Source organism: Eucalyptus grandis, chromosome 4 (genome assembly GCF_016545825.1).
Source record: "Eucalyptus grandis isolate ANBG69807.140 chromosome 4, ASM1654582v1, whole genome shotgun sequence".
In the NCBI taxonomy this organism is placed as follows: domain Eukaryota; kingdom Viridiplantae; phylum Streptophyta; class Magnoliopsida; order Myrtales; family Myrtaceae; genus Eucalyptus; species Eucalyptus grandis.
Window position 1 is genome coordinate 22,637,643 of NC_052615.1, and position 26,122 is coordinate 22,663,764.

At 40.2% G+C, this 26,122-nt stretch overlaps 3 protein-coding genes across 3 annotated transcripts; 2 read left to right on the top strand and 1 right to left on the bottom strand.

Annotated features, from left to right (window-relative positions):
* Positions 1-1,158: 1,158 nt before the first annotated feature.
* LOC104441280 (uncharacterized protein At2g24330) lies at positions 1,159-7,057 on the top strand. The gene is made up of 6 exons (XM_010054354.3): positions 1,159-1,548; positions 1,669-1,941; positions 2,045-2,189; positions 4,592-4,701; positions 5,906-6,311; positions 6,444-7,057. Exons 2-6 carry the CDS (start codon positions 1,672-1,674, stop codon positions 6,713-6,715), a joined length of 1,203 nt encoding a protein of 400 aa, XP_010052656.2. The 5' UTR covers positions 1,159-1,548; positions 1,669-1,671; the 3' UTR covers positions 6,716-7,057.
* Positions 7,058-10,622: 3,565 nt separating this feature from the next.
* On the top strand, positions 10,623-14,662 carry LOC104441282. Its single transcript, XM_010054355.3, has 7 exons — positions 10,623-10,888; positions 10,974-11,146; positions 11,226-11,278; positions 11,705-11,819; positions 11,991-12,113; positions 13,285-13,456; positions 13,632-14,662. The coding sequence occupies exons 1-7, from the start codon at positions 10,769-10,771 to the stop codon at positions 13,815-13,817; spliced, it is 942 nt and encodes a 313-aa protein (XP_010052657.2). The 5' UTR covers positions 10,623-10,768; the 3' UTR covers positions 13,818-14,662.
* A 428-nt stretch (positions 14,663-15,090) lies between these two features.
* Positions 15,091-15,744, bottom strand: LOC104442822 (E3 ubiquitin-protein ligase BIG BROTHER-like). Its single transcript, XM_010056207.3, has one exon. It carries the CDS (start codon positions 15,742-15,744, stop codon positions 15,091-15,093), a length of 654 nt encoding a protein of 217 aa, XP_010054509.2.
* Positions 15,745-26,122: the final 10,378 nt, after the last annotated feature.

Genomic DNA, 26,122 nt, shown 5'->3' on the forward strand with positions numbered 1-26,122 from the left:
TTGTTATTCGAGAAAAGTAAATTTCCTATTATGGATGTTAGAAATCCTATCCACATTTATCTCACATTTTCTATGTGATAATTTTCTCTGTTTTACATCCCATTATATCCGATTTTATTTTGTTTTGAGTAGGTACCAAATATCATCATATCCTGAATTTTATCTTAACTGTCAAACATAGCCCAAGTGATCAAATCTAAATGCTTTGCACTCGAATTCCTTTATTCGATTTCAATCGAACATGTCGGTTGCTTTATTTTTTGTCAATATATAAAGGAGGATGTTGGTGAGGACATTTTGTAGGTGGTGAAATTCAATAAATGTCAATTGACATTAGACATGTAGTACCAGGATGAACAATTTAGGAATCAAAATAGACTTTTCACGGGATGGGCAATGTGATAGATCAAGAACTAGGATGGGAATGGAGTAATTGTTGTCTAATAAGATAATTGCATAAATGATACCTAAATTTTGACCCAACGTGTAATGTTGTTTCATGAACTTTTAATTTATTTTAAAATAAAAATAGAATATAAGATGTAAAGCTTATTGAGGGTACGAGATCAAGCCATTTTATGGGCGACCAATTGTTTCAACTCGACTCTATTGATTGCATATTTCAATTAATTCAATTTATAAGTAAGTATTATAGAAGTTTTAAAACCTGTAAAGAAAGTATAATTGAGTATTACAATTTTCAAAAAGTGAAACTAAATTCTAAAACTTGTCTTAAAGTGAATTTGAGTTCTAAAACTTTCAGAAAACACGATTAAGTACCAAAATTTGTCAAATTAATCTAATGAATCTTTTTAAAGTTTTATGACTCAGCACTTTTTGAAAATTTCATAGCTCAATTGTATTATCATGAAAAATTTTAGGATAAGTTTTAGGGTTTTTCAATATATTTATTCCTTAAATTTATAAACAGTTTCATAATTACCCTTTTACGATAAGTTGTAGGGTTTTTCAATATATTTATTCCTTAAATTTATAAACAGTTTCATAATTACCCTTTTCTTATTTGAGCCAACCAACCGCCACTCTCTTTATGTTTTATTTTTTATTTTTTTTTCCAAAAAGCACTTTTATAATAAAGCGTCCATTTTTTCAGTGTATAGAAATATGATGACTTCTTGGAAGGGAAAGGGAGGAAAGAGACGGAGCGAGGACGCGTTTGATGGTTCGGGTTTAAGCAAAAGCATGTGCGGCAAGGCAAATCGAACCATCTTCTATGTTCCATTGACAAATCCCTCTCTCTCCCCCTCTCTATTACTATCCACGCCTGCGGTTTACTTTAATCCTCTTCAGTCGTGTTGATCGAAAAGTGGGATCCACGTCTTGGGTGGCTTCGATCCTCGGGATTCTCGCAAAATTCGAAGCCGAGATACGGAAAAGCAGAGGAAGAAGAAGAGAGATTCGAGGGTTGGGAGACCGCCCCCCGCCGACCCCTTTATCGGGTAAAGAAAAACGTTGAAGATCTCTAAAGAAGAAGGGGGCAGAACCAGCAGATCGGATCGTAGTCGCTGCGAATCTTGAGTGGTCAGGGTGTGTGATTCGTCCTCGTTTTCTTTTTAATTTAACGTTCTGTCATCTGGGTATGATCCCATTTTGTTGGGTTGCTGTTCGGCTGAGTTCTTGAATGAGTTCTCGATGATGGGTTGTTAGGGGATGAAAGAAAAAGAGAGAGAGGCAGAGATGGAGAACAAGGGCGATGGCGACAGTGACGATGAGAAGAAGCAGAAGAATAAGAAGAAGAAGGGGAAGGGGCTGGTGTCCCGGATTTTCGGCTTCTTCCGGAAGAGCCGGAGCGACGATTTCGAGAAGCGGCTGCAGAACATATCCAAGGAGGAAGCCGCCGTGCTCTCCCGTATCAAGAGGCGATCGCAGTCGTGGCGCCGGATGGCCCGTCATCTCATTCTCTTCTCCCTCCTTTTCGAGGTATATATGTATGCAGATTTGTGCTGTGGGCATTCGCTATTCTTGCACACACGATGATATAGATCACACATTCACACTGACTGAGTGACGATGGCTCTTCCAGATTGTTGCAGTGGGTTATGCCGTCATGACAACTAGGTCGGTTGATCTCGACTGGAAAATGAGGGCTTTTCGGGTCTTACCCATGTTCCTCTTGCCTGCTCTATCATTTGCATCTTATACTGGTCTTGTTAGCTTCACAAGAATGTGTAAGTGTCTCGAACCAAATGATAGTCTTGTAAATAGCTTCTCATTCTTGTAGACTACTCTTCGTTGTTTTCATACGGCTTCAGATTTTGCACTGTCCTTGTTGCATTGGTTTTGAGAAAATGTACATGATTGATTTGCAAAGTTCACTAGGAAGCAGTTGTTGTAGCAGTTGGTATATGGATATCTCCTGATGGTGTTTATTTTCTGCATGAATGACGAATGTAACATTGGGGCATAATCCTGATTTAAAATGAAGCTAGGAAATGGCACTGCACTGAATTATGTGACGAAGTTCAGTAATTCAACTCAGTAGGCCTCCCTCCCCATCCAAATGCAGAAATTAGGGACTAAGTAGGAGAAAGATTGTGGTAGTGGGAGGTGACAATTGTTTAGTTTTTCTGGTGGGAGATGCATTATGCATCTGTTGGTAGTCTTTTGCATATTATTTGGTCTACAGATGGAGTCTTCTCCCTGGATTGAGAAGAGGAAGAATGCTTTGTCAATTGTTATGTTGTTGTGATTTATTCCCCCACTGCAAGAGTCTTCGAAGTTCATAATTTATATGTCATTGATTGATTCTGTCTATGTGGATATGCCTAATGCTATTTTTATTATTCCTTTGATCATGAATGTAAATTCGTGGAACATATAATTTTTTCTAAATAGAGGTTATTGGTGTGGGAAAATGAGGACAATTTATAGAATTGCAGAAGAGCCTGGGACTTAGTTAACGAGATAAATCCCTTTGGTCAATCTTTTCATGGACTTTCTTGTGCATTGCAAGATAAGGTATGGATAAATATTCTAGGTGTTTCAAGAATCAATAAGGCCATCACAGCTAAAGATTTGATTTCCAAATTTCTAACATGATTTTAAGTTGCTTATTTTCTAGTATAACTTTGCTTTAAATTGTGTAGCTTTTCTTCTTGCATGTTTTTTCTCAAACTTTTGAGAATGAACAGGTAGAACAAATTAAGCTATGTGATATAGGCAAGTAAGGCTGCAAACAAAATCCAATCTTTTCTGTTTTGTTGTTGGAAACACAAAATTGATTTAGGATTATTCTAGAGGCAGACAATATCAAATTAGAATTGATTCAACACTATATGACGCCCTCATGTTACCATTGCCATGTGCACAATGTGAGCAGGGTTTGTGTCCTCTTGTTATTATAGTTTATTAAGCAGGTTTCACCAAATTAATTGTGGAAATAAAACTCTACCCTCCTTCCAAAATTAAAAAATGAGGAAGGATAATGGTAGAGACAGCATGACCTCCATTTTCTCTCTTGAAGTTAACCTTATTGCCCCAAGCACTGAGTTACTATTTAGGAACATGTCCAAGCAGGTGCTATTTTGTCTTCTCTAGCATGCATGTAGTACCTAGAGAGGTTGCCTTTTCTTCTTTTTAGTCTTTAATGGCCTGTTTGACAAGAACTTATTACCCTAGCTGGACACTGTTACCCTTAATCAAATTCTACCTTATGTTCATGCAACTCTTGATGGTGGGGCAGTTCTTTTTCTGCTGAGACCTTGAGGCTCTGGAGTCTAGAGTTATTTACTTGGGAGAGCTTGTTTATAGAAAAGAGGCACCTTTTAGTGTTGATCTCATTCTTAAAGAGGGAGGACAGGCGCGCAGAGTGTGTGGTGATGTCGTAACTGGTGCTTCTTTAAACTTGCTGAGTAGTTTTTCACACCTGAGGTCTGGCCTCTAAGGTACTCTCATTTGCTCTCTTTGATTCAAAGTAGACTTAAGAGTTAGTATGGGGGTCACCAGCTGCAACATTAGATAATGATTCGCAATGTATTTCCAGAAACTGGAAGCTGGGTGTCATTGGTCACAGCTAGTTGTGCAGAAGATCTAGATGATCTTTTGACGTTGAAACTGTATCGCAGCTTAGCTAAAGAGCACCTTTTAATTACGCATTGCCATTGGATAAGTAAAATCAGTTGAGCCTTCTTAGGCTATGCATCTAATCTACTAGGTCAAATTGTTAGCTCTACAGGGATGGAACTTTCATTTTGATGATTGCATGGCACCTTTTTATTGTCAATCATTCAGGGTCCATTTTTGTTAAACATATTGTCTGAAGATAACTGGTTGAGTTGATTATTAAATCCACTACTAAAGTGCAGATGACTGTTGGTGTTGTCATTTACTATTTAGCAAACTTATGCATCTTGAATTCAGAGAATGGGATGAAAGTTACATCTGCACATTTCTGTTTCTGGTCAGAATGTGTTAGTATGTGTGGCTATGCCTTGCATGATCTATTTTGTATAAGTTATAGGTTCATCTTTATCTTGATTGGCCCAAATTCCTAACTTCTTGTTCATTTTGTTGAATTGAGATTTTTGATGTCTATTGATTGCATGACTGTTTGATTGTGTTGACTTTAAAGGTGATCGCAAGGACCAAAAAAATCTTGAGCGGCTTCGGGCAGAGAGGCAAGCAAAAATTGATGAACTTAAAGAGAGGACTAACTATTATACTACTCAGCAGCTAATTCAGGTGACGTCTTTTGGGGTTGTGGGGCATTTCCACACTGGTGTATTCTATTGCTATTTGTTTGCTTTGTTAAGGCATTTGAAAGAATTGCTGTCTGAAGTAAAAGACTTAGTACGAGTGATGTCGCTTGAGGTGTTTATTACTCTGCCCCTTTTTTGTTTTAAATTGCTATGTCATTGTCAGGAAGAGAAATTGCAGAATTGTGATGCAATATGGTTGGCCAATAAGTCGGGTTGAGGTTCTTTTGCAATGAGATTTGACTGCCAACCAATAAATTAAATTGCATAATCATAATTCTTCATACATTGTAACTCCTGTTGTTTCCATTACCCCCTTATCTGAAACATGAGTCCATTGTTTAAAGTAAGAATTAATTGGATCCCACTACCCTACATATTGGTAGGATGAATTTTTTTTTCCTTTCCCTTGAGGTTCTTTTCCACTCTCCCACTCTTTTACTGCCTTTGTTTTTTTCTTTTTTTTTTTTTTTTTTTTTTTGGGGGGGGGGGGGGTTGTAGAACTCTGGGTATTTACATGTTTATCTGATATTAAAGACTAGTAAAGCAAGGTAGACTAACTATAAAAAGAATGGACTCCCTGTTGCTAAACAGTTTACAAACACCTAATTTCTGGGACCTGTGTGGATATTCAACTGTCAAGTAGCTCTTGAGGGTGTGTTTATTTAACATTGAGCCATATTCATTGTGAATCTTGGCTGAGAGTTTTTTTTGGGCCAAAAATTCTAGCTGAGACTTAGCTTTGTTAGTTTGGTACTATTGGTTGGGTGGTTGACACCCAAGTGCGAATTGTGGTATTGAGCTGCCAAAAAGGATCACTGAAGTACTTGGGTCTTATATCGGTGCAAGGCTTGGGGACTTTAATATATAGTATCTGGAAATGGAAATAGATGAAAGGAGCTTTTGCTAAAAACATCATTTGCTGTGCTCATATCGTGTTTTATGTTCATCAGCTTTAATTCTTGTTTATATTCACCGTTCCTCGCTTAGGATTAGGTAGTGCAGTAGTCTTGTAAGAGGTACACCACAACAATTGGAACTACATCTATTTTCTTAGCCATTCCTTGAGCTTTGTGCTTCGTTTCATGTACTTTTCTTTCCTCCTGAAGTTTGTGCATCTTTTCTTGGGCATGGTCTTGTATCTTTTGCAAAGTCAAGGCGTCATACTTAAATATTGATTTTCTCTACAGCGATATGATCCGGATCCAGCAGCCAAGGCAGCTGCTGCAACTGTCCTGGCATCGAAATTGGGTGCAGATTCTGGCTTGAAGGTGTTTGTCGGAGATGAATCTCAGTCCGTTGCTTCTACAGGGAAGAGCAATGATGTTGAGCTTGTGCAGTCCAGTGGGCTACGGAATAGAAAAGATTTGCCCACTAGAGCTAGCAGTGAAGGGAGTACCATGACGCGTCAATCAGATGGAGGAGGAACACCCACTTCAGCAGCAGAGCATGAGCAATTGGTTGTTGACCACTACTATCCAGATGGATCATCGATGCAGAACAATGGATGGATCGCTCGACTTGCAGCATTGCTTGTGGGTGAGGATCCAACGCAGTCTTATGCGCTCATATGTGGTAACTGCCGTATGCACAACGGTGAGTGAGCTCTCTTGTTTATATAGTTTGCTACACTCGTTTCATTTACAAATGCAGGCAGTGATCGTTCTTTTTTAGACTGCATTGTCATTTGGTTGGGAGTAACAGCATGGCATTCTTGCTTCTGTGCAGGGCTTGTGAAGAAGGAGGATTTCCCATACATCACTTACTACTGCCCACACTGCCGTGCCCTTAATCAGCCAAAACAGTCAGAAGAGCTTGTCTCTGGGTCTCCATCCCCAGACGTGGGTTCCTCGAGGATGGGTAGTGGAGGAGACACAATCGACAATGCCGCTGGTTCAGTGAGCAACAGTGTGGCCACAACGAGTGCCACCATAGGGGCCACCGAGGTAGGGGAAGCACCGGAAAAGGTTGCCTCTGGTGATCCGGCTGCTAAGGGATAGTAAGATATGCGCTGCTTCTGTTTTTGTTCTTTTTAATCCCTTTACGACCTGTGTTCGTGTTGACCTGCGACTAGATGGATTTTGTGTGGGTTTGTGTCTCACTTGGTCGAGAGTTCGGAATGTATACCCCTTTTTGGACAGGAGACATAGGTCACCTGGAGTGGTTATGAGATTTGTGCATCCCAACTTTTGGAATTGATGTTACCCCGACTGCCTTTAGACTGCCTTTAGATGGAAATGTTTAGAAGCAAGGCCCTTATCTGGAACACAAGGACATTAGCATGAGGCAAACCATGAACCTAGTATTGACTAAGACTGTTGTCCAAAAGATGCTTCAATTTAGTTTTGAGTTGCTTCTTTGATGTTACTATGTTACCACATGACAAGACTCATCATCGATCAAAGTATGATCTAACTGGCCATCCTTTTGATCCCGACCCGTGAATTTGGATTAAATTGTTGGCAAGCATAGACTTTTGCCTAGACTTGCATAGACTTTAGGCACATCCCTTAAGAAATGTATGATCGGAAGAATCGACGCTTTGCATTGCGTTCTTAGGGCTTAGCTTTGCCTTGGCTTAGAAGCGGGGAGCTCCGAGGTAAAATTGAACTCTTGTTCAAAGATTTGAGATGTCGTCGAATTAGGGTTTTGCTGCAACCCATGGCTCACGTAAAGCTCGTTCTGAAGATAGGCCGACCCGATTGAGTTTTGAGCTGTATTGACTTTGAAAAATTAACCATAGAGTATCAAAACCAATGTCGTCTTTACACCTAAGTCCAAGTGGACCGTTCATTAGACAAGCGACATAACATAACTTTGGGATTTTGGAGCTGTAAACCATATATTACCAGACACATAGAATACATCACTTCACAATAAAGTTATATCAAATAGACACGAAGTTCTCCAACCTTATATAGAGAGATCATTGCGACGTAATCTTATTAAATAGTCACATCCTTATCTGGTAGATGCAATACATAGGCAAGCACAGGAGAAACGCTGAGCATGCACAATTTAATAGGCCTAGTTTAGGCTAAGGAAATGAATGCATTTCCAATGTCTCAAAATAACTTAGCTCATTTTGAAAGCTACTCCCTATATTTAAATTAAAAAAATTCATTCAATTTACAAATTATAGTAAAATTTAAAGTTAACAAACTTATGATACATACATTTATAATCTATTTCTTTATGTTACCATCACATTGCTGACCCTACTAACCATTCGAAAGTACATATGCACATGTATTGACATGAAATACGACGGAAGTAGTTAGCATTATAAGAAATTTTGAGATGGGACATATATATTTTGTATGCGTAGGAAAATAATGCACACCTAATTCTTGAACTTGTACTAAACTTGAACTTGTACTAAACTTGTTACAACATCCTCACCTCCCTTCCTTCCAGTTGGAAGGGTGGCGTGCGAACCCTGCGAGTGGTTTGTACTAAACTTGTCAACATCGTCAAGAACTATGCATAAAAATTTTCTAATAAGTCCTATCACCACGCCAACTCCAACAAATTGAAGCTCGCGTTTCCACTTGACTGGTGCCGACCAAATATTTGATATTGAAATAATTATCACCGATCTATGTCATAGAACACAATGCTTGGTTCATGCGGCGATGCAATCTTCGACACAATTACCCTTCCGACCACCAACCGGGTTGTTCACTTTCACTCGTGTTCCCCACCCCACCCTCTTTCCTGTCATGTTTCACTCTTACCCGAGTTAATTGAGTCTATATATATATATATATATATATATATATATATATATATATATATATATCCTAAAGTTAATGTAATTATTCCAATTCAAGTTTAAAATTTCAATTATATTAATTTATAATTAAATCTTTTACATATTATCAATTGAGTACATCCAGTCAATTTTGGCTAGAAAACACCGACATAAATGCTGATCATCCTTCCAAAGATTTCTGATTTTTCTGATTTTCTAATTTTCTATGATTTTTTTAATTTTTATGATTTTATGTTTTTTTATCAAATTTTGTATGATTTTACTAATCAAATACTTTTAAGAAAATGGACTTTGGACTGGGTTAGTGGACCTGGTCCGAATCCTCCGTCTGACTCGGACCATTTTTAAGAAAACGGACTTTGCTTTTTTAATAATTTATTAATTTTCATTTATTAATTTCTTTTTCTTTACTTTTTTTTTTTTTAATTGAGAGTCAAATACTTGTTGGATGCTAAATGAGAGCTCATAGGCCCTCGATTTCACTAATGAGGGACATGATGGCCTCGCCATCCAAATCAACAGCGCGGAATCCTTGAGGGTGTTGCTGCCCTCGCCTATGGGCAACAACCCTTGTCGGCTTTCGATTCCAAAAAAAAAAAAAAAAAATTAGAGTAAAAAATTAAAATTTAAAAAAAAAAATCAAAAATTATTATAATACTATTAAAAAGATTTTACGTTGGTGTCAATTGTCTCACATAAGATAGTTAGACGACAATAATTTCCAATCGAAATTGATCCGATAAATCCATTAGACAAAATATGAAAAAATATTCGAATTAAATTGGTATAATTAAAAAATTTAGGATTGGATTTATATAATTATAATATGTTTAGGATTTTAAGGTAATTTTTCCAAGGACACAAGCCTCCCACTCACTCACCCAAGAGAGTAGCGCTCCAAGATCACACAAGTTTGGGAGAAAGAAATACTAAAATGAAAAACTCAAGATTCAAAGGATAAATCCTAGTCCATTCAATAGGTCTGTTCCCCCCCACTTCTTGAACACACTATGGCTAAAGTCCTAGTCCACCAACCAGCCACAAGGCAATACTTAGAAGACTAATCTGTTCATGCACACGCCACATGCATCTCACATCTTGCTCGCGTGCACTCCTCCTCACACAATAATTTCGCCCAACCCATATAGACCTCATTTCACCTAATCAAATCGGTTCATGACATACAGAACAAGATATATCGAGAATTTAATTGATTGGATATTGTCAACTAAAATTGGGTGGTGGGTCAGGTTTATGTCAAGAATAGAGAGCGAGGGACCCGATTGAAAAGAAATGGACTAATCGAATGACTCGAACATACAAGCCACAATAAAATTCAAGAATGGACGTTGGTAAATGAGGGAGCGCAAGGTGTGTGAAGTTGAGGACCGCAATTTTTTGCTTTATTAAGAATAGAATAAATCATGGTGAAGGCAATCATCTGCATCTCACATCTTGCTCGCGTGCATTCCTCACACAATAATTTTGCTCAACCCATACGGACCTCATTTCACCTAATCGAATCGGGTCATGACGTACAGAACAAGATATATCGAGAATTCAATTGATCGGGTATTGTCGGCTAAAATTGGGTGGCGGGTCAGGTTTATGTCAAGAATAGAGAGTGAGGGACTCGATTGAAAAGAAATGGACTAATCGAATGACTCGAATGTACAAGCCACAATAAAATTCAAGAATGGACGTTGGTAAATAAGGGAGCGTGAGGCATATGAAGTTGAGGACCGCAATTTTTGCTTTATTAAGAAAAAGAATAATTCACGGCAATGCATCTCACATCTTGCTCATGTGTGCTCCTCACACAATAACTCTCACTCAACCCAAACAGACCTCATTTCACCTAGTCGAATCAGGTCGTGACATACAAAACAAGATATATCGAGAATTCAATTGATCAGATATTGTCGGCTAAAATTGGGTGACGTGTTAGGTTTATGTCAAGAGTCAGAGAGCGAGGGACCTGATTGAAAAAAAAAAAAAATGGACTAATCGAATGACTCGAACGCACAAGCCAAAATAAGAATTTAAGAACGTACGTTCGTAAACGAGGAGCGCGAGGCGTGTGAAGTCGAGGACCGCAATTAAGAAAAGAATAATTCACGGCGAGGGGCGATCCGTACCGTTCGCCTCTTCGAACCGTACTCTTAAGTCTTAACCGTCGCTTAAGGCGCGCAAAAGCAGCGAAGTGGCGAGCAGCGACGACGACCACTCGAGCAACAAGAAGAAGAAGAAGAAGAAGGAGGAGGAGGAGGAGATTTCTATGGCGGTCATGCATTTGGTCCTATCCCCTCCTTCCAAATCCCTCCTCTCCTCCTCCGCCTCCTCCGCCTCCGCCGCCGCCGCCGCCGCCGCGACTTGCCGCCCCGCCGTCATTCTTCCGGTCTCTGCGCGCGCGCGTGTAATTCGGGAGTGAATGCATGCTCCCAACTTGCTGTCGCTGTCGCTGATCGGCTGAAGTTTTCCAGGGGTTGGGGAACAACACGGGGGACTACGGGAAGCTGCGGCTCACTCTCGAAGGCCACGGCGTCCCCAGCGTGGCCGCGAAGGTGTCGCGCCTCGACTGGTTCAGGAACGCCGCCGGCTTGGTCGACCCTAACTACTGGCGCGGCACGCTCCGCCCTCGCCCCGTCCTCGACTGGTAACTCCCTCTCCTTGATGTTTGGTTTGGTTTCGGTTTAGGCAATTTCGATGGGCGTAATCAGAATTGGGGAAAACAGGTACTTGAAGAGGGTCGATGAGGCCGTGCGAGAGGCGAAGGAGATGGCTCAAGGTACTATCAGCTCGTTTCTTGCATTTTCGTATACTGTCTCCTTAATGTGGTGGGATCTGGAGGAGCAAACGTTCCCGCAACAATCCCATTAGAAAGGTAATTAAGAGCAGATGAGCATGGGCAGTAATTTTTCGTGACAACAAATTTGACTACTTCAAGATATTTGAATTTATAAGTGGTCTTTACTGTGAGCTGCGCAAATCGCTTCTTTAGAGCAGTCTGTAACATTAAAAGCTTAACTCCTTAGCCGAACCCAGTCGAACCCTTTCTGACGTAAAATATGGGGTTTCCTCGTGGCTTAACTCTTCATCATGGGAAATCTCTTTTCTTACATTCCCTGCATCCTTCCACTGTTCATTTTCCGCTTAAGGATTACATTCTCCTTCTCAATTACATGATGGGAGCTCTTTCTCATTCTCGTTTTAGGCGGCTCCTTATCTTTGATCGGACATTCAGCAGGAGGATGGTTAGCACGGGTCTATATGGAAGAATTTGGAGTGTGCGATGTATCTCTGTTATTGACTCTGGGCACTCCTCACTTGTAGGTTTCAAAGTTTCTCACTTGATCTCTCTATGTCCCTTTATACCTTGTTCTGGCTCTTTGCCTATGGCTTTGACGTGCTGTATATCTATTATCTGTACACTGATTTACTTGTTAGATCTCAGTCTGGAACTCAAGGAAACAGTACAATTGCTTCACCTTTTTAATCAGGCCACCTCCTAAAGGACTTTCTGGGGTTATAGATCAAACCAGGGGTCTCTTGGATTATGTTGAGAAGAATTGCAGAAACGCTGTGTATACTCCAGAGCTGAAGTACGTATGCATCGCAGGGAGGTACATCTCATCACCTTGCTCTTTTTTTCTTTTTATCCTAAAATAGTTAGAATCTCTGGTTAGCTGCTTCCTTTTTGTATGTTCATGTAAAAGCAAAGTGATTAGCTAATTGTCACTATAAGATGCTACAATACAGAGATTGATGCGATTGGACTAATCTTGCTGTGAAAATTTTAGGGGTTCATCCCATGGATGGTGCTGACATTCTGTTCTCCAGGGATTCCTTTCATAGTATTTTTTTTTTTACTCTTGTTGTTGTTCGCTTATTTGGAAAGTTTTGTTGTATAAGGCACCTGGAAGACTGGCTAGAACTTACTATCCTACAGAATAATTACCTTTCTCAAAGACTTTGCGACCAAAGATGTCTCTTGTTCTCCATCTTTCTTGATGAGCCTGAATTTGAGAAAACCTTTCCCATATCCTTCTAGCATTTTCTAAGAGAAAGTTCTAGTCTATCCAGCTAGAGAATTTATCTTATTATATTAACAGAGTTCTTGGGTTGAAAAAAGAAAAGAGAAAGAACTCATTATCTAATTTCAGCTGTGGAGTAGAATTAAGTTTTTAGTGCATGCACCTATGTTAGGATGTATGAGAATAGTGGTTTGTTTGTGCATGTTTGTCATGCCTCTTTTTCGGTTTGGAAATTGGAAGTAGCATATGCACTTCTGGAGGAAATTACTTGCTGCTCAATATTGTGATCTGTTTCACAACTATGAGCAAAATAATGTGGCCCCTAAAGTCATCTAAACATTGTGTGATTCAGATCAGATATATAGACATTTCTCTAGTGAGAGCAGATGCTTTACTGCTAAGCCTCTTGATTTTCCTTTCGGAATACTTCATTTGGAAACAGAAGCGAGGAGTCTTCTTGTCATGGTGCAAAAATAAAGAGCTAAACATATTGAACAGATTCCCTGGAAATGTTACTCTTATGTGCCTATCTAATGGCCAACCAACAGGGGCAAGAAATCGGTTGAGTCATGCAATTTAAATTTTTTTAAAGAGAAAAAGAATCTGAAGAGTGCTAGCACCCAGAAAAGCACCATGTGGATTGCAGAATTGAGTATTGTGCGAGTTGGAACATTATCTCTCCACTTAATGAGTATGAGACTCATGTAGCAATTTATTAGCATCTGAGATTTGGACTCTAAACTGACAGTGCAAAGTCCAGGTATATACAAGGTGCTCGTATATTCGGTGGCTCAGAAATTAATGTTGTGTCCACAATGCCAGTTGATGGAGATCAAGTGATTTCTGAGGTTGCTATTGCCAATGATGTAGAAAGTTCAACATTAAACGCCTCCACTTGGCGTGCCCGTTTTGTTGGGCAGGGGTACAAGCAGGTAAAACTAATTTTGGTGCCTTGAACCATTCATCTCTGGAATAACTTGTGGAGGAATCCATTAGAATTTTTATTCAAGTTCTTCTTCAGGCCTATTTCTGAAACTTGGCACGATGGATAGACATAGTGGAGCTATATGTTGCTAAGGAGTGGTTGAAATTATTGCATTTGAGCAGGTATGCGGGCAAGCAGATGTATGGGGAGATGGAGTTGTGCCAGAAGTATCAGCTCATTTGGAGGGCGCGCTTAACATCAGCTTAGATGGGGTTTATCATTCACCTGTCGGTTCTGATGATGTTTCCAGACCATGGTATGGTTCTCCAGCTATTGTCGAAAAATGGATAGAGCACCTCCTCAGTTGAATTTAATCCCATCAATTGAGGAAAATAGGCAAAGAAAGCCTCCACATAAATTTAGGAAAACTCTAGATATGATTTATTATTGATGTTAACTGATTGCTTGGGTCACTTAATTTTCTGTGATAGCTGCGGGTTTGTTATCTCATATGTCCATTATTTGTATATCACAGTGTAGCATGGGATGTTTTTCTTTGTTGAAATGGGGCAACTACCATATGGTCAGTTGTCGTCTCAATGCTTCTGTTGTTGACCTATTTGTTGTTGGTTAGAATTCTAGTCAAGCTGAAACTGGCATTACGAGGAAGCAAATTCCTATTCCAGGAAGTCGCTATCAAAGATTCGTGAAATGCTGCCTTCACAAAGCTTGGTTTCGGGGCTTGTCTTACCAGGTCTTTTGGAATTGATATGATAGGTTATGTATTGTTGCCTGTCGTGTGATTATGTTTACTTTATAAATAACCAAAAAGAAAGAAGAAAAACAAAAAGGGAGCAAAAACTAAAAGGCTCGTCTTAAAGAACTTTGGGTGTCTAGTTTGAGTCGGGAGTCAATTGCATTGCAGTAATTTTAATTTCGGTTTCTAGCAGAATGCAGAAGAAATACACATTTGTGATCTCGCTATGACAATAAAGGCCGTCATTATTTAGGATTCAAGACGTGTACGCAGCTTCATTTCCAAATCCGGTGGAGTTAGGGTGACAATCCTGAGATTAAGGGGTGATACGGGAAGATTTCTCATATATTTATAGAATGTGCTCACAAGGATGTCTTTGGTTCGTCCTCTTTTTTTTATTGACATGGTCACCTCTCTTTATAGGCTTAAGCAAATAAGCATTGTTAGTCAATGTCAGCGCACCTCTCTGGAAACTTTTTTGGAGACTTACAGCAGCACCTTACACAACTCTGATGATGATTCGCATCATTCTGTTTTACTTGTCTTAAGTTAGACAAGTGGACCAAAATAACAGGAAGCAATCAGTGCAGAAAACAGAGAAAAGAGAACATGAATCGAGAGAAAAGCAGTTCGTAATGTTCACTGTATTCACAATTTTATTTCTCTAAGGACACGAAGATCGACAATGTGAATTTGGGCATGTACAATCATCACCGAACCAAATTCTTGGTTGAGGATATCACAAGAAATCAAAGTTGTGATCACTATCGACAGGAGTAAACAACTCGACCAGAATACTCTGATATCTAACAAAGTCAACCTATGTTGGCTAAGTACTTACAATACTCATCGGAAGCAAAATTATGCCATGAAGCTCATTTATCCTAAGTATCCAACTGACTGCGACACAGTGGGCAAGAGTTACGACCCTCCAACCACTTAATGATGCACCGGCGGTGGAATACATGGGAACAAGGGAGTTCCGTGACCTTTTCCGCCCTGTGAAAGTCTTCCAGACAAATCGAACAACAATCCCCGCCTTCGGCAGCATAGACCTTCTCCTTCAGCCCAAGAATGGCCGACTTTGATGCGCCCCTCCTCACGACACGACCCTGTTCTGAGTCGGGTTGCTCCATTACCCCATGCATACCCGAGTCCCCCACTTCTGAGATTTCTAAGATCGTCAGGTCTAGAATCGCTGTCACACGGACACCACGTGGATGAAGCCTAGACAAATCACGGGCGGCGTCCCAAATCCGCATCGCGAAGGAGGACTGGTCCCGATGGTCAACGCCGAACTGGTCGAGAATATATCCGATGTGGACGCCGGTCTCCACCGGCAATCGAAGAAAACCCGGTGGAAGGACCATCCTGGTCCGTGCTACGATAGCGGCGTCCCCGTACGTCGTTATGCCGCTACCGAGGTTTTGGAGGACCAGTTGCCGTCTGACAAACAGATTCAGGACAGCCGAATGGTCGTCACTGGTCCGGGGTGTCCCCGTCAACCTTAGATCCCAAATACGTTCCACGGAAGGCATGATTTCCAGGAACGAAATCAAGGAATTCTCTTATCAGAAGATCTCAGCACGATCAGAAGATGAAACAAGCCAGAGATTGCGAGGAAGAAGTTAGTGGGTATTTGCAAAAGTCCAGCTTCCGTCGGGGGCGCCAGAGCACGCTTAAATATATAGCCGTTGTTCTTCGTTGATCTTTGTTTCCTGTTTTGATACGGCCGAATTTACAATTATAATAAAAATAATTAAAACAGGAAAGAAAGCAGGGAGAACCAAAAAGGGCTCGGAGCAAACTAGGCCGACGGGTCTATATGGGCTTCAGTGAACTGGGCCGACGCGAATGGATAAATGGCCGAACTTCTGGGCTGTGTTTTTATTTATTATGATCTATTTTTATTAATTTTTCCCTTTTTTTAAGAACGAAAATTTGAATCGTTAAAATCCAGGTATGAACGTTACGAATAGAAAAAGGAGTGAAAATCTCTATTATGATCTATTTTGTTTTTACTTTTTTTTTTTAATTTTTTTCTTTTTCCATCTTCTTCCATCTTCGAAATGGTTCAGCCTACGCAAGCTCTGGCCCGTCACCTTTTGCATTGAGTTCCCCCTTCACCATTGTTTTTCTTGTGGGGGAGCTTTGCTGCTTCTCCATTTGGCATGCTTGTGTTTTCATCTAGTGCGAGCATAGATTCGTCCTTGTTTGAGACATCTATGCCTCAAGAGAGGTCAAGCTACTCGCCAACTTCGCCGCAGAGAGCTCGGGCCTCTCAGCTTGCGTTGGCAGTCGCCAGGCCTCCACAACCAACAGAGGAGGAAGAAAGAAAATAAAAAAAAAAAAAAAATGATTAAAAATCAAAATTTTGACTTGAGATAAAGTAATAAAATTGAAATTAATTTTTCATATGAGATCCAAATATTAAAAAAACGTGTTCGGTCCTAATTATCAAATAAAGCAAAACTAATCATTTTTCTAAAAATGTTTTATGGAAAAGTAATTTTTACACTTGGTAAATATGTATTTAATTAGTTTTGTAGCAGAATGAAAGTTATGGTTATACAATTCAATGTAGTCTCTTTAGTAAATGGTGAATCGTGAATAAATATACTATCTTGCATCTAGGAGGCCTTATTGCTGGATTCGCCAAACAATTAATTATTTTACACTGTTTTCATTCTATAGCTTGTTATTACCATTCATCCGAATTAAGGTGTCATCTAGCCACTTGTAGAGCTTGCTTGTTTTGGGACAAATTCCTGAATCATGGCAATCGTAGTAGATAAACTATTGGTCTATAAAGAAGCCTGAATCTCTTGAAAATATGCCTATATTTCTGGAGGCCGGAAGTTGATATACATTTATCCCCCCACCCACCCCCCGTCGTCGAGTCATATTATTCCGTAATTAGACTGTAATTGTCCCCGCACAAAATGTAATTACTAGGAAGGAGCCGCCAGCGGTGAGGGAGTCCTAAACTATCTTGATTTTCAGTTGATGGAAGGTGCTTAATGTCACCAGGGGCAATATCTGTGGCAGATCTTTATGTTAGGGATACAGTTTCTATCCTTTGCCTGAGCTTGTGTTTTGAGTGGTAAGTGCAGGACAATTAGGTCATAATGGTAATTTGATTTTTCCCTACCAATTTGTTTGTGGTAAATGGACCCTTTACTGAACGGACAAGCAGTTTCGGCGGGAAATGGCCCTCCTGCCATTGTCAAAGTTGTGAGTCTTCCAATCACTCTCCAGATAAATGTCGGGTTAATGCCTCCAAAAAATGAAGGTTACTTTTTTGTCTTTCGCTGCATGGACTTGGATATTACTTTTCCAGGAACCAACTACAATGACTTCTTTGGTAGCTGGCCCCGCGTTTCCTCACATTCCATCCGTTCCACGACCTGCTGCTCAAGGAGTCTCTGCCTTGCAGACTTTCTCACCTTCTTCTGTATCTCAAGACATGGCAACAGACAATGAAAGCGTGTAGAATTTGAAGCCAGTGGTGATTGGTGGCATTTCACAACCATTACAACTTGGGGGTCCTGCAAATTCAAACATACTAAACGACCTCTCTGAAGTACGACGAGTCATCAATTCTGCAGCATTGACTGGAGAGACTTCAATAGGGTTTCAACCTAGGGGTCAAAATCCAATGGCTATGCATATGTCAAATATGATTTCTAGTGGGATGCAGTCTACTGCGCCTGTAGCTGAAACGGGGTATTCTTCAGCCCAATGGGGCATCACCTCAGTGACAGGTCCTGGCACTCTCTCGAGGACCATGCCATCTGCACAAAACCCAGGCCTTGGTTCATTTGCTCCAGCAACTAGCAACCATACCGGAAATTCAAACATTGGAATATCCCAACCAACTGGCAATCTTCAAGTTGGTCCTGATATAGGTGAAACTGGTCCAGGCATGAGCCAGGGAAGCCTATCAGGATCACAAATTATGCAGATTGGAGTTGGCACAAACCCTAACATGGAGAGTGCCCTGGGTCCAACAGCTTCCTCTTTTGGAACTGGCTCAATGATACCTATGCTAGGAATGCCTTCACAAGGACAATCCGGCATGCCATCAATTAATGGTAACAACAATCCAGGAGCAAGTTTGCCATTGTCACGGCAATCGTCAAGTGCTTTGCAAAGTGCACAAAATATGTGAAAGTTTGGGAGGTATGAACTCGAGTGTATGTTCTTTCTAGGAAAACATCATTGGATAACAGGATTACAAACCTCTTGCATTTTGCATTCTCCATTGATCATTGCTGGATGATCTCAGGTTCTTGATTAATTTGGTTTGGTTCGGTTCAAAACAAGTTTATAGATTTCATGGGGTCATCATTTCATTTCTTTGTCGGTATTTTTGTTATTATCTTTGTCAGGACGTTTAATATGTGTGATGGCTATCCCTGATATGGAGTATGTTATGTTCGCGATTTCACTAAGATCATTTATCTGCAATTTTATGTCATTCCTTCTCTGTAATTCTTAACTTTTGTCTTCTATCTGCTTACGACACAGCAAGGCATTGAGTCTTGGTTTTGCACTGGTCCTCTTTCTTGGCTATTCTATTTTTGTTCCCAGTTCCACTTCAGCGTTCTTGCTGTTGGATGTGGCTGGAGCTCGTACCTTGGTCCACTGTTCCTCTCCAGATATGATCCAAAAGCCCTTTTCCGGAAACAAGTCCTCTAGAAAAGAAACCAACTGTGAATCGGTTAGGATCATAACCTTTCCTTTTGTTGGCCATGATTCTGACTCTTGTGGGGCTTTCAAACTGCGAATGAACAATGGCTTTTCTTTGGTATTTTCAAATGATGGTCTTTTTTCACATAGCGTGCGCTTTAACGTTGAGTGGGAAGAATCATTCAAAGTTCGGCTCTACATCTGTTGTCTAAATATGTAAGTACGATAATTTGCTCCTCTATCTGGGGGAATCATCCGTTAATGGTTTCTTTTAAGATTGGGTGAATAGAACTTCTATGGGGGCTCTCTTCATAAGTGCGATAGATATCACTTTCTCCAGAAGATGAGCTTTGAGCTTAATACTTGCTGCTGACGAGCTCTGAAAAGGTGGCCAGGTAAATCATCTGGCCTGTTTAGCCTAGATTAGATTTCTCTGAGAGGCTCCTAACCATATTCTTCTCCAAATCTTGGCTCCCAAAATGGATGGGTTGCTAGCACTTAGGTGCATGAAAAGGTGTAACTAAGTGGAGGAAGATTTACAGAACTTTCCGAGCATTCTCCCTTGTAACTGTGGCACATTACCAAAAGAAAAATTCAGTAGCCTGGTTGATAATGTGCCAAAACTTTGAATGTCGCAATAAAACCAATACCTGGGTACAAGTGTTTACAAAAAGAGAATGTCATCACGGATCTTTTCTTCTTCTTTTTCCCTAATTATTTACCTAGTTGTCCATTGTATTTCTCTAGCCCTGCAAAATGCTGACTGTTATAAAGTCAAAGATCATTGACTGAGATTTATCCTCATTCAAAATATGCGAGCAGGGAAATTTTATCTGGGGGAAAGACAAGGACAGCCTGTCTTCATTACCAGATTGGAGGTAGGTATTCAATCTCCTATGAGCTTGTGTAAAATAAGCACCCACATTATGGTTTTTCCTGCTCATTACTTGTTATCAAGTTTTATTTATTTATTTATTACCTTACATAGATTGAGTAAGATGGTTAGCTGAAAGATGGGTGCTTGTTCTTCTTTCCCTACCACCGGACTGGTGTGAGGAATAAAATGCTCATGCTTTCAATCTCACCACGTTTGTAAAAGTTAGAGACAAAACAGAATATCTCTGAGGACACGGTGTGATTAGGCCACTAAATTCATATTGCTTTGATAAATTTGCTTCTTTTTTTCACTTGAATTTGATGCAAGGACCACATATTAACAATTGCAATCAAGCCTGTAGAAGTATGTGACAACCCAAGCGTAAGCTTTAAGCCCTTCTACATTAGAGCCTTGATTTCTAGGTAGGCCGGATGAGTCGGGCATTTGATACTTACTTTCTTGTTTGGTCAAGTCCGTCTGTCTAGCAAATGCTTTGCCCTTTTTTACGAGGCATATCACCAATAGGAGTTGTACAGTATCATCTATTTAAGAAGCCATAACTTTGTCTCTCTCAACCCTTTGATCACAGTGCTCGATCAATTTCGACTATTAACTGCAATGCTGAAACACATTTTGGCCATCATTCTTGTTGCTCTCGTTTGTCTCTTGCCCTCCAACCAGAATGCAGACCAAATATGCACTTCACTTTTGATATTTAGTTGATTCCAAACATACATCTTCCTTTGATGAAGCAATGAGGATTGCAACACCAACTAGCAACGATAGTGTAAATAGAATTTGCAAGAAACTACAAGAATACACCATCATCTCTTGTCTACTGTATATTGACATCATCTGTAATGGAGTGGCTGTGTTTTTTAGAGGCAAAGAGTTCGGCAAATGAAGAAACGCCACAAGGCATTTGAGCTTTATAGGTATGGTCTCATTACCCAAAGGTCCACAACATTGATCGATAGAGTTTAAAGTATTGTAATGCTTCAAGTAGTATGACTTCTCTTTTGGTCCCAAAGAGGATTAGTAGGGAAATGTAGCTGAAAGAAGTGCACACATGTACGAGGGTATCATCAATCTTCTGCAACACATGAGCCTATCATTCGACTTGGCAATTATGACCAGCCAATTCTGTCTCATCCTGACATAGAAGGAAAATATTCCCCAGTAATTGTGCAGTTTGAAGCATCAAATGCAATGACTTCCGTAACCTGAAGCACAAGTGATCTACTTGAACTGACGAATGAAGTTAAGCAAAGCATACGTAGCTGTTGCAGAGCATAGAAGAAAGATCAGATTATCATTTCCAAAACCTCTTTTTTATTGCACATATGTTTATTTGAAAACAAGAGTGAAATGATGAACAAAGAAAGAGGTTCAGGTTCATGTTTTTACAGCTGTAGTCTGTATGTTCCCGTACTTTCCCCTAAATGAAAGCCTTACAAAGCTATGGCAAAATTAGAAATCGCACTCGGCATTTTTTCGCTTAATTCTCCAACAAACATAGACTCTTGCCATTGGTTTAGTGAATGAGAGACCAAGTCAGTGGTGCTTGATCCATTAAAAAGAAAACTTTGGTGCATCGCGAGCCTTCAACTGATTTTGATCAATTCCAGGACAACATAGATTCGCTAGCAAGCAATCTCCCCCATGCTATGGACTGTACCCACACAAAAAAGCGCTGCTGTTATACTCTAGGAAACAAGGTCTCAGAGCATCATTCTACATGAACCTCTACTAATAGTCACTGCCCACTCACCCAGCCATTGCTACTTCAACAACAATGGTTTTACTCATTTCTCAGGATCCATGTAAGCAGCACGATTCCTTGTTTAAAGTTTTTGATTTAGATCATACACAATGAGCTGACACAACAGCTTTTAAGGTGCTCTTTTTAACTTTCAGCTTGGGACACTTGCCTATATTCAGCCTATTAGAAGACCGTGCAGCTTCATGAGGCCTGAAAGTACAAGAGGATAAAGGATAAGACAGAAACAGAAGATGTCATGTTGCTTCAGAGAATTTTACTCTTTTTTCCCTCCATTGTGGTCCAATGTATTGCGAGAGTAGTCCGGAAATGGGACTTTTACTACTCACTGTACCTACATATTCCAAATAAACATCTAGTCCGCGAGTATTAGTGTGTGTGCTATTTCCTCTAATGATATGAGAAGCTTTTTCATATATTTATAGAATGTGCTCAAAAGGATGTCTTTGGTTCGTCGTCTTTTTTTATTGACATAGTCACCTCTCTTTATAGGCATATAAGCAAATACGCATTGTTAGTCAATGTCTGCTCAACTCTTTGGAATTTATTTTGCAGACTAACTACAGCAGGACCTTACACAACTCTGATGATGATTCGCATCATTCTGTTTTACTTGTCTTAAGTTAAACAAGTGGATCAAAATAACAGGAAGTAATCAGTGCAGAAAACAGAGAAAATAGAACATGAACTGAAAGAAAAGCAGTCCGTAATGTTCACTGTATTCACAATTTTATTTCTCTAAGAACATGTTGATTGACAATGTGAATTTGGGCATGTACAATCATCACAGAGCCAAATTTTTGGTTGAGAATATCACAAGAAATCAACTAACTTTCTTCGTATCTGAGACGTCATCACTATTGACAGGAGTAAACAACTCAGCCAGAATACTATGATGATGATATCTGACAAAGTCAAACTATGTTGGCTAAGTATTTATAACACTCATTGGAAGCAAAATTATGCAATGAAGCTCGATGATCCTAAGTATCTAACTGATAGCGACACAGTGGGCAGGAGTTACGGCCCTCCAACCACTTAATGATGCACCGGCGGTGGAATACATGGGAACAAGGGAGTTCCGTGACCTTTTCCGCCCTGTGAAAATCTTCCAGACAAATCGAACAACAATCCCCGCCTTCGGCAGCATAGACCTTCTCCTTCAGCCCAAGAATGGCCGACTTTGACGCGCCCCTCCTCGCGGCACTACCCGGTTCTGAGTCGGGTTGCTCCATTACCCCATGCATAACCGAGTCCCCCACTTCTGAGATTTCTAAGATCGTCAGGTCTAGAATCGCGGTCACACGGACACCATGTGGATGAAGCCTCGACAAATTACGGGCGGCGTCCAAAATCCGCATCGCGAAGGAGGACCGGTCCCGATGGTCGACGCCGAACTGGTCGAGCATATATCCGATGTGGACGCTGATCTCCGCCGGCAATCGAAGAAAACCCGGTGGAAGGACCATCCTGGTCCCTGCTACGACAGCGGGGTCCCCGTACGTCGTTGTGCCGCTACCGAGGTCGTGGAGGGCCAGTTGCTGTCTGACAAACAGATTCACGACAGCCGAAGGGTCGTCGCTAGGGGTGAGCAGCGGTCAAGGTAGATCCCAAATGACATGCGGGGAAGGCATGATTTCCAGGAACGGAAGCAGGGAATTCTCTTATCAGAAGATCTCAGCACGACCAGAAGAGGAAACAAGCCAGAGATTGCGAGGAAGGAGTTGGTGGGTATTAGCCGTTGTTCTTCGTTGATCTTTGTTTCCTTTTTTGATGCGGCCGAATTTACAATTATAAGAAGAATCATTAAACAGGAAAGAGGCCTTTCTTCTTTTTATGGGCTTACGTGAACAAGGCCGACGGGCTTATATGGGCTTAACCTGGGCCGATGAAAATGGATAAATGGCCGAACTGCTGGGCTGTCTATTAAATTATTTATAATTTTTTTCCCCTCTTTTTATTTTGATATATTCAAAACTTAAGAAAAAAAAGAATATCTCTTATATTTTTGTTTTTATATTATATTGAATGGGTTCTATCATTAGCACTAATAGTAATTTCAGAAGATTTAAAACTTTTGTTGAGTATTAATTATGTGTCGTTTATTTTGTTTTCTTCTCTAAATCTTGTCTCCCAAAATGGATGTTTAGAAGTTCAAGTGAATTAACAAAATGTGAAGTTATATATTCATGGTTTATATTAAGTATTTTGAACTTTTTATGGTTTAATTGTATTTTACTAATGAACTTCCATAGCATTTATCTAGCCCTGCAAAATGCTGATGGTTATAAAGTCAAAGATTGAGATTTATCTTTTCAATTTGTGTCAAATGGTAGAAGTTTTTGAAGAGTTAGAAAGTATTACTAAGTTGGCACTTGTCATTTTGTTTCTGCGTTGTTTGTTTTCCTCGACCCAGTTGATTTACTATTCATGATCAAATGCACTTCGAAAACGATTTTGTATTTCTCTTTTCATGGTGTTATGAATATTAAAGATAGATTTTCTTTGATTACAAGAACTTTCCATCTTGTTCTATATCTCAATGAAGCCAGTGCAGAAAACAAAGAAAAGAGAACAAAATTTTTATTATTAAGTCATCTTAAATTTTTGGGCTAAATATGTATTCTTGGTTGGGATATTTATAGTTGTCAGTTATCGCAACTCAATACTATGCCGCATTGTTGATGAATGTTAATTTGAATTTGCCAGGTTTTACCTTTTTGGCGACACAGTAAGAGTAAAAAAATAAGGCGGTGGAATACATGGGAACAAGGGAGTTCCGTGACCTTTTCCGCCCTGTGAAAATCTTCCAAAAACAATTATCGGCAGCGTAGAACTTCTCCTTCAGCCCAAGAATGGCCATCTTTGACGCGCCCCTCATGACATGACCCGGTTCTGAGTCGGGTTGCTCCATTACCCCATGCAACCCAGTCCCCAACTGAGATTTCTATCGTCGGTCCGCGGTCACACGGACACCATGTGGATGAAGCCTCGACAAATTACGGGCGGCGTCCAAAATCCGCATCGCGAAGGAGGACCGGTCCCGATGGTCGACGCCGAACTGGTCGAGCATATATCCGATGTGGACGCTGGTCTCCACCGGCAATCGAAGAAAACCCGGTGGAAGGACCATCCTGGTCGTTGCTACGATAGCGGGGTCCCCGTACGTCGTTGTGCCGCTACCGAGGTTTTGGAGGGCCAGTTGCTGTCTGACAAACAGATTCACGACAGCCGAAGGGTCGTCGCTGGTCCGGGTTGTCCCCGTCAAGCTTAGATCCCAAATACCAAGCACGGAAGGCATGATTCCCAAGAACGAAAGCAAGGAATTTTCTTATCAGAAGATCTCAGCGCGATCAGAAGACGAAACAAGCCAGAGATTGCGAGGAAGAAGTTGGTGGGTGTATGCAAAAGATCCAGTTTCCGTCGGAGGCGCTAGAGCACGCTTAAATATATAGCCGTTGTTCTTCGTTGATCTTTGTTTCCTGTTTTGATGCGGCCGAATTTACATTTTAATAAGGATAATTAAACAGGAAAGAAAGCAGGGAGAAACTAAAATTTAAATCGTTAAAATCCAGGTATCAACGTTACGAACAGAAAAAAAGAGCGAAAATCTCTACTATGATCTATTTTTATTTTTACTTTAATTTTTTTTACTTTATCTTTTATTTTTTTCTTTTCCCATCTTCTTCCACCTTCGAAATGATTCAGCCTACCGCGATCTCTAGTCCGTCACCTTTCATGTCGAGTTCTCCCTTTGCCATTGTTTGCCTTGTAGGGGAGCTCTGCTATTTCTCCGTTCTATGCCGGCATCTTCTTTTAGCGTGAGCACAAATTTGTCCTTGTTTAGGACTCTTGTGCCTCGAGCGAGGTCAAACTCGCTCACCAGCCTCGCCGTGGTGAGCTCAAGCCTCTCAACCTACATCAGCAATCGCCAAGCCTCGGCAACCAATAGACGAGGAAGAAAAAAATCAAAAAAATAAAAAATATCAATTTTTTTTTTTTTGAAAAATCAATTTTTAACATGAGATAAAGTAATAAAGTTGAAATTATTTTTTCAAATGAGATCCAAAAATTAAAAAAACGTGTTCGGTCATAATTATAAAATAGCAAAACTAATCATTTTTCTGAAAAATGTTTTTATCGAAAAGTAACTTTTACACTTAGTCAATATTAACAGGAACTTCCGCAGTGTAAGCCAATGGCATCTCGATTATTTAGGTTCAGCCTAAATAACTGGCAATTCCATAAAATGACATCTAAGCCCCGAATACCACGACTGTTGAAAGTCCTTCGCACGAAACCTATCGTAATCAAACTCTGCTGCCTTCTTAATTTTCTCAATTAGAAGGAATCGGCTGACAACACTTCTAGTTCCACAATTTTATACAAGCGTTAAAAAAACCACTAGATTGAAAGTGCGCACGAAGGCGTTCAGATACTTACCAACTTACCATTTCATTAGACCCGGCAAAAACGAATTTAGAACCGATAATCCACCCTAACCATCTCTGCAAAACAGGGTATGGATGGACCTTTTTCTCAACATGCAAAACAACCCGAGTTAACC

Coding starts and splice junctions, on each gene's coding strand:
- LOC104441282 (XM_010054355.3), top strand. CDS start 10,769: ATGGCGGTCATGCATTTGGTCCTATCCCCTCCTTCCAAATCCCTCCTC. Junction 10,889..10,973: donor GCCCCGCCGTCATTCTTCCG/GTCTCTGCGCGC, acceptor GAAGTTTTCCAG/GGGTTGGGGAACAACACGGG. Junction 11,279..11,704: donor GGCGAAGGAGATGGCTCAAG/GTACTATCAGCT, acceptor TTCTCGTTTTAG/GCGGCTCCTTATCTTTGATC.
- LOC104442822 (XM_010056207.3), bottom strand. CDS start 15,744: ATGCCTTCCGTGGAACGTATTTGGGATCTAAGGTTGACGGGGACACCC.
- LOC104441280 (XM_010054354.3), top strand. CDS start 1,672: ATGAAAGAAAAAGAGAGAGAGGCAGAGATGGAGAACAAGGGCGATGGC. Junction 1,942..2,044: donor TCTTCTCCCTCCTTTTCGAG/GTATATATGTAT, acceptor TGGCTCTTCCAG/ATTGTTGCAGTGGGTTATGC. Junction 2,190..4,591: donor TGTTAGCTTCACAAGAATGT/GTAAGTGTCTCG, acceptor TTGACTTTAAAG/GTGATCGCAAGGACCAAAAA.